We start from the raw sequence: 17,213 nt of genomic DNA, 5'->3' as shown, positions 1-17,213 counted from the left end.
AATCACAATATATCAAGATACACACGAAACTGTAGCTAACATGAAAATAACATTTTTCACTTTCGTTTGTAATTCTTCCCGATGCACGACATGTTAAAACTTCTCATAATAAATATTTACAACAGACTCGAATGTTAAAACAGACACAACAGTAGTCCCTATGTCTTATATTTTCTTAGTGATGCACAGTGCTTAAATCTTCTCCTTGAATACTTCACAGAACTAAACATTTTGCGCGGTCCCCGATTCTTCTACAACACCAATTACACTTCGGGCATCATCGGCTCCTGACATGACGTCACGATGGCGGTCGTGAGGAGCTGAAGCCAATAGCTGCCCTCCTGGCGATCACATGGTGCACATCGACCAATGGCAGACCCGAGTTCTCATTAATAGTCGGAAATTTTCTGACAAGCGTAGAAAAACTTTTCATCAACAGCCGCCATTTTGAGTTACTGGGACCGTGTGGAAATTTGGATATTATTCTTCAAATTACCGTCATTTTCCTTCTAATAATGGACGCTAGTGCGTTGTATTAGAGACGTGAAGTGTTTTGTGCCGCCGCACTTGGTCCATAAATGTTAAAAGACGTATGATGTTGAAAAATTGTGGGTGATTTACTTTTGGATCATTGTGCAGTTCCGTCGGAAGATGGAGAGTGGGACTGTGTAGGCTCATCCGCCAATTTGGGGCTTCATTAAGCTCAGTAGTTGACTCTGGAGTATTAATATGTGCCTTGAGGGATGCAGTGTTCGTCGAACTATTCCAGTGATATTTCTGAGGTGTTATTTATGTTGTCGGGAACAAGCAGAACCGTGCGTCGTGGATTCAAATTCCATTAAATACGATACTGTGTAGGCTAGTAGACACGGCTTGGTAAACAGGGAGATATGGCCGATCATCTCGTCGACGGGCCGCCAAACAAGCGGCAGAAAATGACTGACTCCTTCCAAGGGCCTTCTGACTCGTCCGGTACGTCCGTCGTTTCTTTTAAAACAAAGAAAAAAATATTAGATATTTATAAATTAGTAGTAAAGAACGAATCTCAGAATGCATCATATAACATGTTATTTGACATAATGGCCAAGTGTGCTAGGACTTTTGTATTCAAAGTAAGTTTCAGTGGACAGTGTCTGTGGATGATGAAGTAAGTGTCCAGTTATTTGTTATGTATATATTTGATTTCTCTCGAGGAACTGAAGCGTGTATGATGGTTATTAAAGGGCAGTGTGACGGCTTCTTTTGTCACAAGAAAACCCTTTTCAGTGTGTGTTTAACTTACATTTACTTGTCATTATCAGTAATTAAAACAGTAATTTGTTTACATCGTGCAGTTTTTTAAGTAGTTTATTTTTTAGGCCGTATTCTGTGATTTTAGTGCAACTGTCCGATTTGTTAGTAAACAATGATTGAATAGTAATTGACCATGGCAAACTAAACAAAGTGTAACCTGAGAGAGAGTAATGAAAATAATGTGCGTTCACTTTGCTTTAAACTGTTAACAATAAGCTTCACGTGTTTAGAAAACAGTAACTTTCATTGGTCAGGAAAGGTGAAGTTTTATCGGATTTTTTCGTTTTAATGGAAAGTTCGTTGCCCTTGTTTCTGTGATGTAAACAAATAACTGTTGTCCACTTCGCATGACATTACATCATTCACGTTTCACTTTTCTCAGTAATAGCATGATAGCAGCATGTGCATGGACTGCTTTTTGTAGATTGAAATTGATTTTTTTTTAAGTGGTGGTTTGTGTTACTTTTTACATTGCATGATGTAATTGATAAAAATTTTAGTAACTGAAATATTACCATATCGACTTAAAATGGAGATCACCATTTTTCTTTTTTACAAGAACATTGCAACTGATTGACAGTTGTTTTATCAGTTTTTGCTGATGTTATGGTGTCACATTTATGGTGATGTTTACTCACTTATTGAGAATGTAGGTACGAAAAACATTGAAGAAAAATATTTTATGCCTACTTTTATATCATATTTGTACTTGGGTTTGTTTACATTCTTATCAACCTTGTATTATATGGTGTGAGGTATTTGTAAGTGTAGGTGTGGTTGGCTTATTTTTCAAACATCATTAAGGGTTTACTGCGTAGCAGAAGCATTTATTTTTTTTCTGTCCCATTAAATACTTTTTTTCTCTCAACTTTTTCAGTCAAAAGTGGGAATTGATATGAACAGAAAAGTCTTTTGTTTTGTATCCTTTTTATGAACTCTCTTAATCTTTGTGACGTGCCATCCAATTCCACAGTACCGTTGGCGCCTTTAATGATGCACCATGCTTACAACTTCGGCTTGGCTACACCTCTGGGGAACAATGGTGGCAGGGGAACACAACAACCGCAACAGCAACAGCAATGGAACACGCAGAAGAGAAGTAATAACTCATTTAGTCCCAGTTCCTGTATCCGTCCTATTCATAAATGTCCTAATGAGGTGGAAGATGATAAAATATCACTGTTGATTCACTTACATAATATGGTTGTGGTAGCTTTCTAACCAAAAATGCCTTGTGTCTACTATAAGATGCGCACAACTGATCTTTTAACCTTTAGGTAGTTTTTTGGGATGGTGATGTAGTGTGACAGCAATTACCAGTACGTGTTAAAGCTACTTCTTTTGTGACAATAACTGAGCATTATGACAGATATTTGTGTAATTTCTTCTCTTTCCTTTTATGTGCGTGGATGGGGTTTGGTTCTTGTGGTCACAGTGAGCAAGTAAACCAATGCTAACAGTGCTGGGATATGATGATATTTAATTTGCAGTGAACATTTCTGTGCTTGTCTGTCAATATGGTGAATGAGAAGTCCATTATCTTTGTATTCTTAATCATTATAAGTATAGGTTTCGCCCAGTTCCTGGTTTCCTCTGCCTATGACTACTTCTCTCTGCTGAGCAGTTGTTTAGTTGTGTAAGATCTAGTGGATTTTTATTGTGAATTGAGACCAGATGTGGTGCAGACATCCGGGAACATATAAAATTCAAGTTTGTCTTATGATTAATGATATTTATTATTTATGGAGCCAGCATACCATTTCATGCTGAATGCTTAGCTAAGGAAAAGTGCAACCACTGCACATCCTGTAATAGGTGTAGCCTAGTATCTTCTTTTAAATTGCACATAGCCAATCTTCAGTTTTTTAATCATATTTGACACTTGAGTGTTCAGATTCCCATCTAATACTGAAATTTGATGGCTTTTTTTTTATCACTACTGTTATGATGATGCAGTTGACATTACAGTAGCCTGTTTCATATTTCAGTAATGAAATTTGAGTCTCATTAGCTTACCTTGTGCACTCTGCTGTTCCACTATTAATGGCACTGTGCATTCTTTGTGGCTGGATAGAGAAATCAATTGTTTAATTGATTTAGTGAAAGTAAATACATGTGCACTGTTTTGGCTGTAAGCAGCATGTTTTTACTTTGCAACCTTTATGTTGAGAATGTGTTTCACAAATACTTGAGTGTCACAAGGAATGATGTGGAATGGAGCCTTTCCATCCTTCCCATTTAATGTTGTCGGCTAGATATAAGTGACTGTGGTGTCTTGTGCTTTTTGCATCACATCTGTAAAGATTACTGTTTGGCTTCGTAATTAATGAGTACTTAAATCTATATATTTGAGTTAAATTGACAGGAGCATGTAATGATGCATTGTATTGGTATACAAATTGGGGAAGTTTAATTTATGCGCAGTGACTGCTTTGATCAGACTTCTATCACTGAAGAGTATGGTGCTGGAAGGCAAAGAAGAAGGGGGAGGAAGCGAGGATAGTTGCAGTGTCATTATTTTACAGTGTACATACCACAATTGCTTTCCATAATTGTAATGATTCAGTGAAGGCTCTGAGTAATCCGTTTTGGATGGGGTTTGGTTCTTGTGGTCACAGTGAGCAAGTAAACCAACACTAACAGTGCTGGGATATGGTGATATTTAATTTGCAGTGAACATATCTGTGCTTGTCTGTCAGTATGGTGAATGAAAATGTCCATTATTTTTGTATTCTTAATCAATGTAAGTATAGGTTTCACCCAGTTCCTGGTTGCTGGTAGTCATCATCTGTTACAAATATCCAAAATTAATGTTATCTCATCTGTCTGGAACAAAGACATAAGTAAAGATTAGCTGAGGCAGGACACAAAAAGGATGCACAACTTCACATTCTTGCATACTTTTAGGCCCTAAATATTGTACAGTTCAGCAGAGAGTAGGTTTACTCATAATTAATTTTTGAAACAAGAAGGTATAGAGGTAATGTTTATAGACACACACATGTGGTGGCAGGAGGAAAGGGGAGGGGGGAGTGCATTGTCTATCTGTGTACATCTGCACTTGCTTACTGTGAAGTACAAAAACATTGCATGTATTGCATGTTTATGTGTTGTATGTTATTCAGTGTACACATTAATTTATTGTCGAATGACACTATAGTGTTTATGTTAGTCAACTTTAGAAAAGCTGATTTCAGTGTCAAAATAAGTCCCATGGTTTTAATTTTCAAACTTTCTGAAAAGGGCAGTTGAGTGTGTGAAATATCCAGTTTCTTTGCCATAGCTTCTCAAATAGCATTGGCAAAGGTGCTTCAATGCTATCTCAAGAGATCTGTATAGCTAACTGTCTTGACCAGAAAGTGCAACAGAAGCTAAAGTTTTAAATATTTCTTTGCATTTTCAATGTGTGTGTTCGTTTTTGTGTTGCATAATATAGCTTCAACTTCTATTTGTCCTGTAGTTCATTAATAAATGTTTTGAAGTAAAGCATTAACACAGTTGACCCAAGTTTATTGTTGTAGCCCTAGAGTACATATGTGCATATGTATGAATGTTTCCACAATATTTTTTTGGAATGCTTGTAAATTATAGACAAGTCACTGACAATTGAAATTACATTTTGTTATTTTTTTAAAAACTTTGTGTTTACTGTGTCAGTTTGGCATAATTTGCTATAAGTTAATGTCAGTTTATTTCTGTTTCCATTTTCTTGTTATGCTCATACGTAAAGCTTGACTTTATCATATTTTGCCCATTTTCATTGTTATCATACACAAAGTTCGGGTTTTTGTTATTACAGAATTGAAGGGATCAGCATTTAGGATTTTGAAGTTTATGCCTTGTGTAACATTGATAAATGTCAAGTAACCACTGACATTGATAGCCAGTTGTAATTTGGGTGTAATTCTAATTAATTTGCATGCACTTTGTTTTTGATTTTATGTTCTTTGTCTTAGTGATAAGTGTAAATTTTCAGCGTACTTAAAAATGTTTGGAAATCATTACATAACTTGTGTACTAAACCAATAAATGTGTAGCTATAATAAGTGAACTTCAGAAAAAATAAATTCGTGGCTGTTTATCTGGGTATAAATGTGCAAACAGTCACTTTTTTGGATTTTAAATAAAATTTATTATACTATTAACTAGTTTTTGAGCCACTGCAGGTTCATCATTAGATGGAGGTTTTACTGGAACATTAAATTGTGGACCAAGTTTAGGCAGACACTATGGTGACGGGTCTGACAAAAATTTATTTATTGGTAACAAAGTGTTTATGAAACGGAAATTTTGTGTTTAGTACTTAACAGTGCATTGTATCGTGGTATCCACAGCAAATTCAAAACCCATAATGTACAGTATGAGGTTGTACACACAACAAATTTTGTAGTAGGTGTGAAAGATGACAGGCAGTATAAATATTGTTGTACTCAGCAACAGTCACTTGTGATGCTGCTAACATGTTCGTACATACCAGACATGAGGCTTTGAAACAAATTTTATCCTTTGGGAAGCTATGCATGATGAATCAGAGAATATGAAGCTACACAGGTTACAAATTATTGAGTGATGAAAGAGTGACTAAGGAGGAGCCGGCTGGAGTGGCCGTGCGGTTCTAGGCGCTACAATCTGGGGCCGAGCGACCGCTACGGTTGCAGGTTCGAATCCTGCCTGGGGCATGGATGTGTGTGATGTCCGTAGGTTAGTTAGGTTTAATTAGTTCTAAGTTCTAGGCGACTGATGACCTCGGAAGTTAAGTTGCATAGTGCTCAGAGCCATTTGAACTAAGGAGGAATCAATGTGGCTATAGTTTATGTTGGTTGATCCAGGTGTATGCCTTTTCTTGCATGTTCTGTGATTCTTGAGAATTTCGATAGAAACTTTATTCTAGATGTCAATTTTCTTCCAGTTCTGATATATGCAATTGTTCAGCAGGTAAGTTGGCATTCAGGCCATCATATTAATATCATTCAATCACTAGTGTTAACTTACATGATTTTTTTAGCCATAAAACTGACATTCATGTTAATAAATTGTTGCAGCTCTTTCATATGTTGGTTAGGGTGATATATGTGAAGGGAATTAGTTCACTGAAACTCTGGAATTACATCCAACATATTTTTGGTTCCACAGTTGGTCTTGGTGATCTGTATTAGATGTATGTGGTGCTTTTCAGTCATTTTGTTGAAATGGTTTAATGATTACTCAGTTGAGGTTATTGTGAATCCCTTTCTAATTCCACAGTTTGTTATTTACTAGATAGCACCTTTTATGGGTGGCAGAATAGTTATCATGTATTTGGATACCCATTCATATCATTATTACATGGGAAAGGATTCTGATGTTTATGGTGCGCTGCAAGTGCCAGGTTTTTAAATCAAAGTGGGTGATAATAAAATTGTTTGTATTTGAAATATAGAAGACAGTTGTAACAAGAATTAGTGCTGATACACATAAATTAGACCCAGTAGGATTTGCTGGTTACAGAAATATAACAATTCCAGTTTCCGGAGTAAGAATGATAGGATTGCAGAAATTAATCCAGAGCCCACGTCAAGGGTGGTGGTGGTGGTGGTGGTGGTGGTGGTGGTGGTGGTGGTGTGTGAATTGCTTCCACAAAGATAATGCTACCAATTTGAGCACACAAAACGATCATTTTGGTAGTGCATAATGCGATGAAAGGAACCAGATAGGTTATTAATTTAATGTACACACAGCGTATTATCAATGGTGTTTCACATTATCATTGTTTGCCCAATTTTTATTCAGTTTGTTGCTGCTCTAGAGACACAAACAATTGCTTGTTGCTCTTTCATATTTCTTCGTGATAGTTTCCTTCCAGTTTTTCCTTTGGCTCCTGCAACCCTTAAATTTCTATTTTTCTCCAGTGCTTTTCTCATCTTTTTGTGTTCATGTGCCTGTTTCTTTCCATTGATCACAATGAGTTTCTTTGCTTAGGTTGTAGATGACACTCTTTTTACATGTGTAGCATCTGAATCTTGGCTCTGGTGTTGTTGTTACTGCTTTTTCCTTTTATATTTAATTCTTGTCTGTATTCATAAAGAGATTTGGTGGACTTCCTTGTTCCTTCTACAGAATGGAAACATTGTTCAAACATACTGATATCCATAAATGTGACCATGTCTTAATTTGTATGTCAGCCCTGTACAAGTTACCCCTGTCTCAACATTGGTAAGTATTCATTCACCTTCTTGTTCAAATATTATAACATTTTTACTTACGGTTTCAACCACGAGAGACCTACCTCAAGTGTGAGGTTTAAAAGTTGTGAGATTCAATAAGCATTTGTTCACACAATTTTATTTTGTAAAGAAAAGGCTGTTTTTCCTGTGACTCTGAGGAGAACCGTGTGCTTGAGGAGGTATGTCAGACCTCTCCCATCCATACAATATCTGTTTCACTTGCGTAAGCTTCTGGAAATGGCCTCATTTGAAGTTGGATTTTAGTCTTCCAGAATTATTGGCAGTACTTTGTGTGTTTCATTACCTCTCCACTGTCTCACAAGTTATTTTATATAGCACATAATAATTATGAGTAACACCTAAAGGATAGATGTTTCTTAATACTTTCAATTGATATTGAATTGAAAGAAACATCCCATTAAGGTGATTATTAGAGCTATTCAAACTCTCATTGAAAAGGATAGAAGAGAAAATTAACCCTGTTCTTGTCAAGGGAAACACCCCAGTATTTGCTTAATGTGTCTGTGTGAATCCACATAAACCAATATTTTGATAGCTGGCTGAGGATTCATACCTTGTTTATACCAAATGAGATTCCGTTGTGTTAGTCACCATGTCAATGTGGTCAGTGGACGCATGATTATTGAATTATGCCAAAAATCCTGGGTGAAATGCTAGTAAAAGAATTACAATAATGTACACTTATAGTTTCAATATCATGTTAATGATCTTCAGTAACAGCTGAACACTTAATTTTCTCATTCAATTACATTACTCATTCCATTATTTGGTTCCACTTATCGCCCATTAGCTCATTATTTTTTTTTTTAATATACTCAGTTAATCAGGAAATGCCAAGCTATTTCATGAAAACAAAAATGGTTGTGCACCTGATAAATTGATTTTTATTTTGGTGAAATGAATACACATTGCATGTGCTGAGCAGCTGCTATGACAAATGCCAAGATTATGTCATGATATGCTACACCTGTGTACATTTCCTGTCATTAGTTGGCGAATGTAATGATTGTCAGTATTTTCAAATAGTTTTGAATATTAAATGTTGGATTACATAGATGAGTACACCACTGAAGTGCTTTATTTTTTTATTTTTTATGTTTACTTACAAATGACAAAATATTGGGTTTGAAATCTTTAGCAGCTTAAGATGCAAATGCTTTTTTAGTACTAATTTGTGAACCTGAGACTATTGCATAAAGTTGTTTTCAACAAAATGTCAGCCCAGACATAGACATTCGCAGTTGTATTTGTATGCAGTTTAGTAACCATTTTTAATTATCACAGTAACAAATCTATGATGCTTCAACACCTTCGTGTTACTGGAGCAGAATTTTGTTACTAGTCACTAATATGAAAATGCAATATTTGGTGCACCTGAAAATACAATACTAAATATTTTTCATTTTACTGTCTACACTGCACCCTTAAAATTATTGAGAGACTACACTGTTTCATGAGTAAACAATGAATGACATATCTGGAAGTAATTCCATTGGTGAAAGACTTTAGAAAATGGTAGGTTTCCTTTACCAAGCTGTCTTTAAATTTTAAAGCTTGCTAACGAATGCATTATTGTGACCATTTGATGAACGGTCATTTCCTTACAGTGACATGTGTTAAGTGTTATTTTAATGCTTCTTATGTCAGTAAGAAAGGTTAGATGCAGTCAGTAATGACTGTGCTTAGTTTTTCTAATCTAAAAATCAAGTAAAGTCCTCAGACATCATAAAGGAACATCTAGCGAACCTTTCAGTAAATATGCCACTGTACTGTAAAGTGGTGAGGTATAAATCATTTCCATTCCATGCAAAATGCCTTTGAAGTAATAGTCACTTATATTGTGTTGTCATACAAAATTAACAAAGTAAACCTTGTTCTTCATGGACAAGCAGCATACCTTGTACATCTCCTCCACCTGTCTGCTACAAGCAGTCATAAGAATTCTTAGGCTGTAATTGGAAGAGCCGTTACTAGATCATGGGAACAATCTATGTACACACTACACAGTTAGTTTATTGTTCAACTTTTCACCTCAGAATTGACTATGTTGTTCATAATGAAAAGCACTTCCAGGTTGTGGCATCTACATTTATACCTAACTATTACATGCTGTGATGACGATGGGTGTCAGTAAAAGTACATCAGTGTCAATTACTTATGCAAGTACATAAAAATAAAAGCAGAAAAATTTAAGAAAGTAATTGACAGCTGAGTTGTGCCATATAATGTGCCGGATGTGTTTCATTGAGTTCAGATGGAACACATTTGGTTGCCAAGATATCAGCATGAGTCCACTGTTGTGATCCTCAAACCACTGTAGCATGATTCTTACCATGTGACATGGATGGTTAAGCTGCTGGAAGATGCTGGAGGTATCAAGCATGAAGGGATCCAAATGATCCACAATAATCTTCACATAATCACAGCTGTCATGGAATGTCCGATTACTTACCACAAGTACCATGGCAGCTCAAGTGAATTTCCTCCATACCATAATACTGCCACCAGTGACCTGCATAAGTGATAGAGTGCACATTTGAAGCAGTTCCCATGTCTGGACTCAACAATCAACTCGATGTAACAAGAAACTTGATTTACCTGAGATTGAGTACCGTTGATCCACGATCCAATCTCAGTGGTTTTTTGTGCACTCCAATCGTAATTGGCAACTTCATTTGGTCAGTATAGGAACATGGGGACATCTGCTGTGGAGTCATGTTCAACATCTACACTGAACAATGTGCCTGCACCAACAGTGTACTCTGTCATCAGACCTGCTACAGATTGCCACCTGTCCTGCTTTACAGAGTGGGCTAGCTTCAGATCTTCGTGTTCTGTGTTGGTGTGTGGATGTCCAACACTTGTAGTTTCACTGTCCTCTAGTGTCTGTACAGCTGACCAACTTCAATGTTTTTGAGATGCCAGTTTCCAGGAGCTGAGCCAAACAATCTGCCATTTCATATAGCTTGCTGCCCCGGGTGACATCGCCGACAACAGCCAATATTTCGACAGGGATACACCCTGCCATTTTCAAGGCATAACTACTGTATGGGAATTTAAAATTTAGGATTGTAGAGAAACTCCGGAAAGATAACATACGTGCACACCATAAAACACAAGCGCCATCACACAAACCGAAGATGACTGACGTTAGAAGTTATCGATAGTGAAATTAATAATAAATGGGTGAGGTAGTATTAACTCTGTCCTGTTTTTTGACAAGGAGAAGGGCAGGATTTAAACAAAACTCACCATTCTATTTACAAAGGTTATTTTCTTATTTAATTTCAGTTGCTTCCGTAATAACACTATCCAGATAGCTAGAGATTCATGGCAGAATCTCCATGTTGTTACATTTCATAGGATGACTGGTGCAAAGACATATGTTTTGCAATGGCGGATTTGCTCGGCTGTTGTAAGCAAGTGGGACACTGAAGTTCAGTACACCAATCCTCCACAGTCCAGATAGGCTGACTGATATATGACATGCCACAGCTGCAAAGAATATGCTAATCAACTGCCTTATGCAAACCAAGATCATCCATTAGGGAACCTAAAATGACCCTGATCTTTAGAAGGTGGTCAAAAACACATTTCACATCATTTTTCTCCCAAATACGACCAGTCCTGTTCGAAATGCTCCCTGTGTAAGGTGAAAAAACTGTAGATTTTTGGTACCTCCTCAGTATTATGTTGATAACGAAACGCACATCTGATCCGTCTGTCACTATAACATTTCTGACAAAAGGTGACGTGAAGATGGGTTAACTCATCTGACAAGCTGTAAGGCTCCAAGATGACATGGATCTTCTGAACCAAGGTATGAAGTACCCCTTCATGATGAACTAAGTGGTGACAACTATCAGCCTCTAGATACAAGTCAGTGTGAGTAGGCTTTCTGTAAATGGAATGCCGTAACATACCTTCTACCTTCCTGCTGACCAACATATCCTTTTCCAGCTCCACAGTAAACAAATATTCGGGTGGATTGAATTCAGGTGTTCAAAAAAATCATTTAGATTCTCATGGTCAGGAGGCCAGGTAAATAACACAAGATGTCAAAGCCATCGGCTTCAAGGCATGTTCCTCAAAGTCTTTTGTTAACAAATTGGCAATAGTGAATGAGGGCTGTCTTCCCACTGTAAATGCATCTGTGTGCTCATAGTACTGGTCCTCGAATAAAAAGTGAATAGGAGTCAACACATGTCGAAATGGTTCATTAATTCACCATCAAATCGAACCTCAGTCTACCATTTTTTTAAAAAAAGAAGGAAAAAAAGAAATTGGACAGAGGAATGCGAGTGGAGAGAGAGAGAGAGAGAGAGAGAGAAAGAGAGAAAACATCAAAATTTGTTAGAATAGGAGTCATGCAATCGCATTTCCCCTAATTGATGTAAGAAATCCACTGACTTCTTAATGTGATCCTTACACTGACGTGCTACAGGGCTCAATAGAGTAGCAAGGTATTTTGCTACATGATATGTCACAGGACCAATGTTATTCGCTATCGGATGAAGAGGAGCCCCTTCCTTGTGGAACTTAGGAAGGCCATATAACCTAGTGGGAGCAGCACAATAAGAATTAAGACTCTTGATAGTCTGCTGTGACAGGAAACTTTTCTTCAGGGGGCTGTTAAATCTTACTTCAGTCTATTAGTGTTTATTGTGATGTCAGCACTAGTCCTGTGATATGCTGTAAACACTGCATCTTCTGAACATAATCCTGCTTGCCCAAAAGAACGGTAGCATTGTCCTTGTCTGCAGGTAAAATAACAGTATCAAGATCAACTCAAAAGTGAATGTAAAGCAGCCCTCTCAACTGCTGTGATATTACTCTTCGATGGAAGTGCCCCGGTCAACACATGACGTGCCTCCCTCCTTGCCGCCTCTGCAAAGTCAGGAGGTAGTTTAAAGACAGCTTGTTCAGCAGAGCTAATAAAATCAATTGCTGACAAATACTTGAGCATCAGCGCAAAATTTATACCTTTCCCTAATGTGGCTAAAGCTGTGTTGTCAAAAGCTTTCGCCATGAGATTTATCACAGAACGTTGTGATGTAGTATTAGACGCCAATCCATGGAAGCATTCAAACTTCACCTTGTGTCGGGCAGTTACAGAACGAAATTCATAGTCAGGTTGTGATTATGAAGCAACGTCTAGCCAGTCATAAGAAATTGCCAGACTTTTTGAAGCAATCATTAAATTAAGCTGAAACAATTCATTGGAAACAAAATCTTACTGTCGATGAGTATAATGGATTCTTTCATGAACAACAGCTAGGTGAGCACATTCCTTGATACAGTTGGTTGCAGGAGAATTAATATGATGCTCAATTTTGGCAAACACCGGAACAGTATTTTGATCATGACAACGCACAGTGCAATCTTACTCTACTGCTGCATCCTTTATCCAATCTCTGCAAGCAGCGATACATTTCTTATCCAAAGAGGTAAACAATGTGAGACCCAAGTTTTCAGTGTGTACAACATTCAACTAATAAGTAACTTTTGAGAATGCAGCTGGGTTATGTTGTCAACAACTGACAATATTTCAACAGGAGCAGTCTGCCATTTTCAAGGATAACTGTGGCAAGTAAATGCTGTGCAAGGGAATTCCCTTTAAAATGTCAGGATTCTCCTTTGAAATATCGGTGGTTGTTGATATCACCCAGCTGCGTTCCCGTAAGTTATTTGAACACAGCATACACTGGATGAAATTTGGGTCTCAATCTGCCATTTGCCAAAGTCACTTATGTCAGTGGAATTTCCAATTTGTGGCCTGTATCACCACTAGCATTTCCCATTTGTCACTGCAGTGCTTATATATTTCACTTCTCATCATGTGCCTGCAGTGCCACCAGGTGGCATTCATTCTCATGATGGGCAATGGCTGTGATATTTGTCTCATCAGTGTGTGCTGGATGTGTATTCAAGAAGAGTAAGGTTCAGATCTGTGCCTAGATCCCAAATTTCTGTTTTCAGTAATTCTGTAAAATACGAAAAAAACTTCCCCTCCTCCCACCACCACCACCACCACCACCACCACCACCACCACCACCACCACCACCACCCTGCTGTGGCTGTTTTCTTACACATTCAGATCTCAGCGATTCAACAGGTTGGAGGTTGATAGCTAGAGTATGCAGACACTTGCTGGGTAGGAAAACATGAGGAACTTGTTTGGAGCTATAACAACAGATTACATACACTGAAGAGCCAAAGAAACCGGTACACTTGCCTAATATCGTGTAGGCCCCTGCGAGCACCTAGAAGTGCCACAACATGACACGGTATGGGCTCAACTAATGTCTGAACTAGTGCTGGATGGAAGTGACACCATGAATTCTGCAGGGCTGTCCATACATCCGTAAGAGTACGAAGGGATGGAGATCTCTTCTGAACAGCATGTTGCAAGGCATCCAAGATATGCTCATTAATGTTCATATATGGGGAGTTAGTGGAAGTGTTTAAACTCAGAAGAGTGTTCCTGGAGCCACTTTGTAGCTATTATGGGCGTATGGGGTGTCACATTGTCCTGCTGGAATTGCCCAAGTGCGTCGAAATGCACAATGGACATGAATGGATTCAGATGATCAGACAGGCTGCTTATGTACGTGTCATCCGTATCTAGGTATATCAGGGGTCCCATATCACTCTAACTGCATATCCCCCATAGTATTACAGAGCCCCTGCCAGCTTGAACAGTCCTCTGCTGACATACAGTGTCCATGGATTCACGAGATTGTCTCCATACTCGTACACATCCATTGGGTTGATACAGTTTGAAACGAGACTTGACCAACCAGACAACATGTTTCCATTCGTCAACAGTCCAGTGTCGGTGTTGACAGATCCAGGCGAGGCATAAAGCTTTGTGTCGTGCAGTCGTCAATGGAAGACGAGTGGGCCTTCAGCTCCTAAAGTCCATATCGATGATGTTTCGTTGAATGGTTTGCACGCTGACACTTGTTGATGGCCCAGCATTGAAATCTACAGCAATTTGCAGAAGGGTTTCACTTCTGTCACATTGAACAATTCTCTACTGTCGTCGTTGGTCCCATTGTTGCAGGATCTTTTTCTGGCTGCAGTGATGTCAGAGATTTGAAATTTTACCAAATTCCTGATATTCACAGTACACTCGCAAAATGGTTATACGGGAAAATTCTCACTTCAGCACTACCTCGGAGGTGCTGTGTCCCTTTGCTCGTTCAAACTCGCTTAACTTTTGATAACCTGCCTTTTTAGCAGCAGTAATCATTGTGACAACTGTGGCAAACACTTGTTGTCTTATATAGGCGTTGCCGACTGCAGTGCCGTATTCTGCCTGTTTACGTATCTCTGTATTTAAATATGCATGCCTATACCAGTTTCTTTGGCATTTCAATGTATGTTACTACTGTAACATGTGACCTTCTATTGTGGGAAGAAGGAACATTTATCTAGTTATTCTTCAGCTGTAGTCCTTCTTTTCTAGTTTAGCTTCAACATGACATTAAATCCACCTATTGATTTAGCTTATAATTGAGCTAGTTTATCCACAGTTCTAATTTTTTTCAATCTTGCACATCGCCTAACAAAAAGTGTTTCACATCTCCTTTTAGTATGTTGTGTAGTTTAAATTAATGGCTGTTCATTCGTTGAGTAACATATGTTTTTCTCTCTTTATTTTCGGAGGATTAGAATTCGGTTTTTTTCCATACAGATCTGTGTTTAGCATAAACCTTGTATTTGAGTGTATAATTTGAGATGTAGTGCCGCACATATCGTGTAACGTCACATATAATTAGCATGGTGCAAACTACAATAGACATAAGAATTTGAACTCAGTATTGCAGATTTGGGAATCCTTTTACATGAAGATATAGGGCCACGAAAGTGTTGTAAACATTTTATGTTGGTTCCTTGGCTTATTTGGCATGTTCATATGTTAAAAAAAATCTTTGTCTCCAGTGCGTTTTCTGTTTAACTGCATCTATCTCAGAAGTATGTACTTTCTTCTTTTTGTGCGAGAGATGCAATTCATTCCCTGCATTCACAATAAAACATTCAACAATGTAGAAGCTGAGAAGTAAGGCAAATGAATATATATATCCTCTAATGCATGTTGTGTTGTGGTTTTCTGAATAAGGCGAATGCGTTATTGGAGGTGGTATGTCCTTCCTTAATTCAGTTACATTTTCAAGGTGCTTGTTAAATGATTCTGAAGCACATCGTAAGTTTTCTTTTCCGTCCACAGAACATGCGGAGGTGGAAGCCATATTTAGTGAAAGAAAGGGGTGGGGGAGGGCTTGAGACCGATTAGTAATTGAACAAAAAAGCTTTCACTCAATAATCTGGCATGTCAAACTGATATGCTGTTCTCATAATGGATCAGCTGTTTGTTGTTTCATCTGTGAATATAAGGACCTTTCTGCTGTTGATTTTGATGATCTATTTTATCCCCATACATCCATGAGAAACTCTGAGAAATTTGAAATGTAGTTTCTCTGCCTTGCTCTCTCTCCATTTTGCTTCATTAATAAATATGTTGTAATATTTCTGTATGTGGTCTTTCCTGTTCATGCCTATGACTGTTGGTACTTCAGAAGCTGAGTGTAGTGAACAGCACATGTGGCTCAAGTTTTAATGTTGGGGGCATTAAAATACACAAGAGAGCCAAGAGAAATCAAAATACTATAAATTAATAAACTGTAATGTAACTAAATATTTTAAGTGTTTCATTTAATAACTAGTGCCAGTTTGGCACATGCATATCCTTTGCCTGTTGTGATTAATGTCTATAAGCTGGGAATTGCATCATTGTAGAAATGAGTGACTCAGTTATCCTCCTCGTAGATGTGAAACAAACCTAATTCTTTGACAACTTAAAAGTTCATAAGATCATGGAATTCATTACTTGTATGAAGAAGCTAAAACCCTTATCACAAAGAAACCTTGTTTCCACGTTAAACCAAAAGATTTGTTTCAAATTAATTGATGTCTTCCTGCTTAAAAACTGCTGGCATTGCATTTAATGGCAGTCATATTCGAAAATTTCTCTAAGTCCAGTCATGTAATTTTGCTGCACACTGTTGTCCGAGGGTTGCCCAGAAAGTAATGCACAGCATTTTTTTCTTCAACAATTCTATATTGAGCATAATGAGAATTATACACACAAAAGAATGGAGTTTTATCTACACACCCTATTTTTCTATGTAATCTCCATCCCGTTCTATTGCCTTCCTCTAACGCGAAACAAGGGTGTGTATGCCCTGTCGATACCAATCCTTGTCCTGGTGGCAGAGCCAGTGCTTCACTGTGTGTGTCATCTTCTCATCGTCCTCAAAATGTCTTGCTGCAACATGTCTTGCTGAAACATGTCGGGTGCGACAGCCATGGATGGTCTCCCTTCTTCAGTAGCGCTACAGCCCTTGGTGAGCCTTGGCTTCTTCAACAATCTTCCTCCACACTTCTCAGTTATTTGCTGCTCTTTTCCACACCTGGACTCCCATACTGGTGGTATCCATTATTACCTCGTCGATCCATCTTCTTCTAGGTATCCCTTTTAGCCTAACTGAATGGATCACACCTTTCATCATTTTCTTTGGAATTCTGTCCTCTTCCATTCTCTCCAAGTGTCCTAGCCACCGTATTCGCTGTGATTTCACAAATTTTACTATGTCCCTGCCTTGTATTAACTCTTGTAATTCGGCGTTGTAG

General features: G+C 37.9%; 1 protein-coding gene across 1 annotated transcript in view; it reads left to right on the top strand.

Annotated features, from left to right (window-relative positions):
* Positions 1-453: 453 nt before the first annotated feature.
* The window catches only part of LOC124790060 (CREB-binding protein), a gene marked incomplete in the record, with an annotated part of 157,555 nt that continues 140,795 nt past the window's right edge, over positions 454-17,213 (top strand). The window contains 2 exon segments of the mRNA XM_047257622.1: positions 454-972; positions 2,267-2,392. Of these exon segments, the coding sequence (XP_047113578.1) occupies positions 891-972; positions 2,267-2,392 (208 nt within the window).

Source organism: Schistocerca piceifrons, chromosome 3 (genome assembly GCF_021461385.2).
Source record: "Schistocerca piceifrons isolate TAMUIC-IGC-003096 chromosome 3, iqSchPice1.1, whole genome shotgun sequence".
Classification (NCBI taxonomy): domain Eukaryota; kingdom Metazoa; phylum Arthropoda; class Insecta; order Orthoptera; family Acrididae; genus Schistocerca; species Schistocerca piceifrons.
This window is presented reverse-complemented; position numbering and strand designations above follow the sequence as displayed.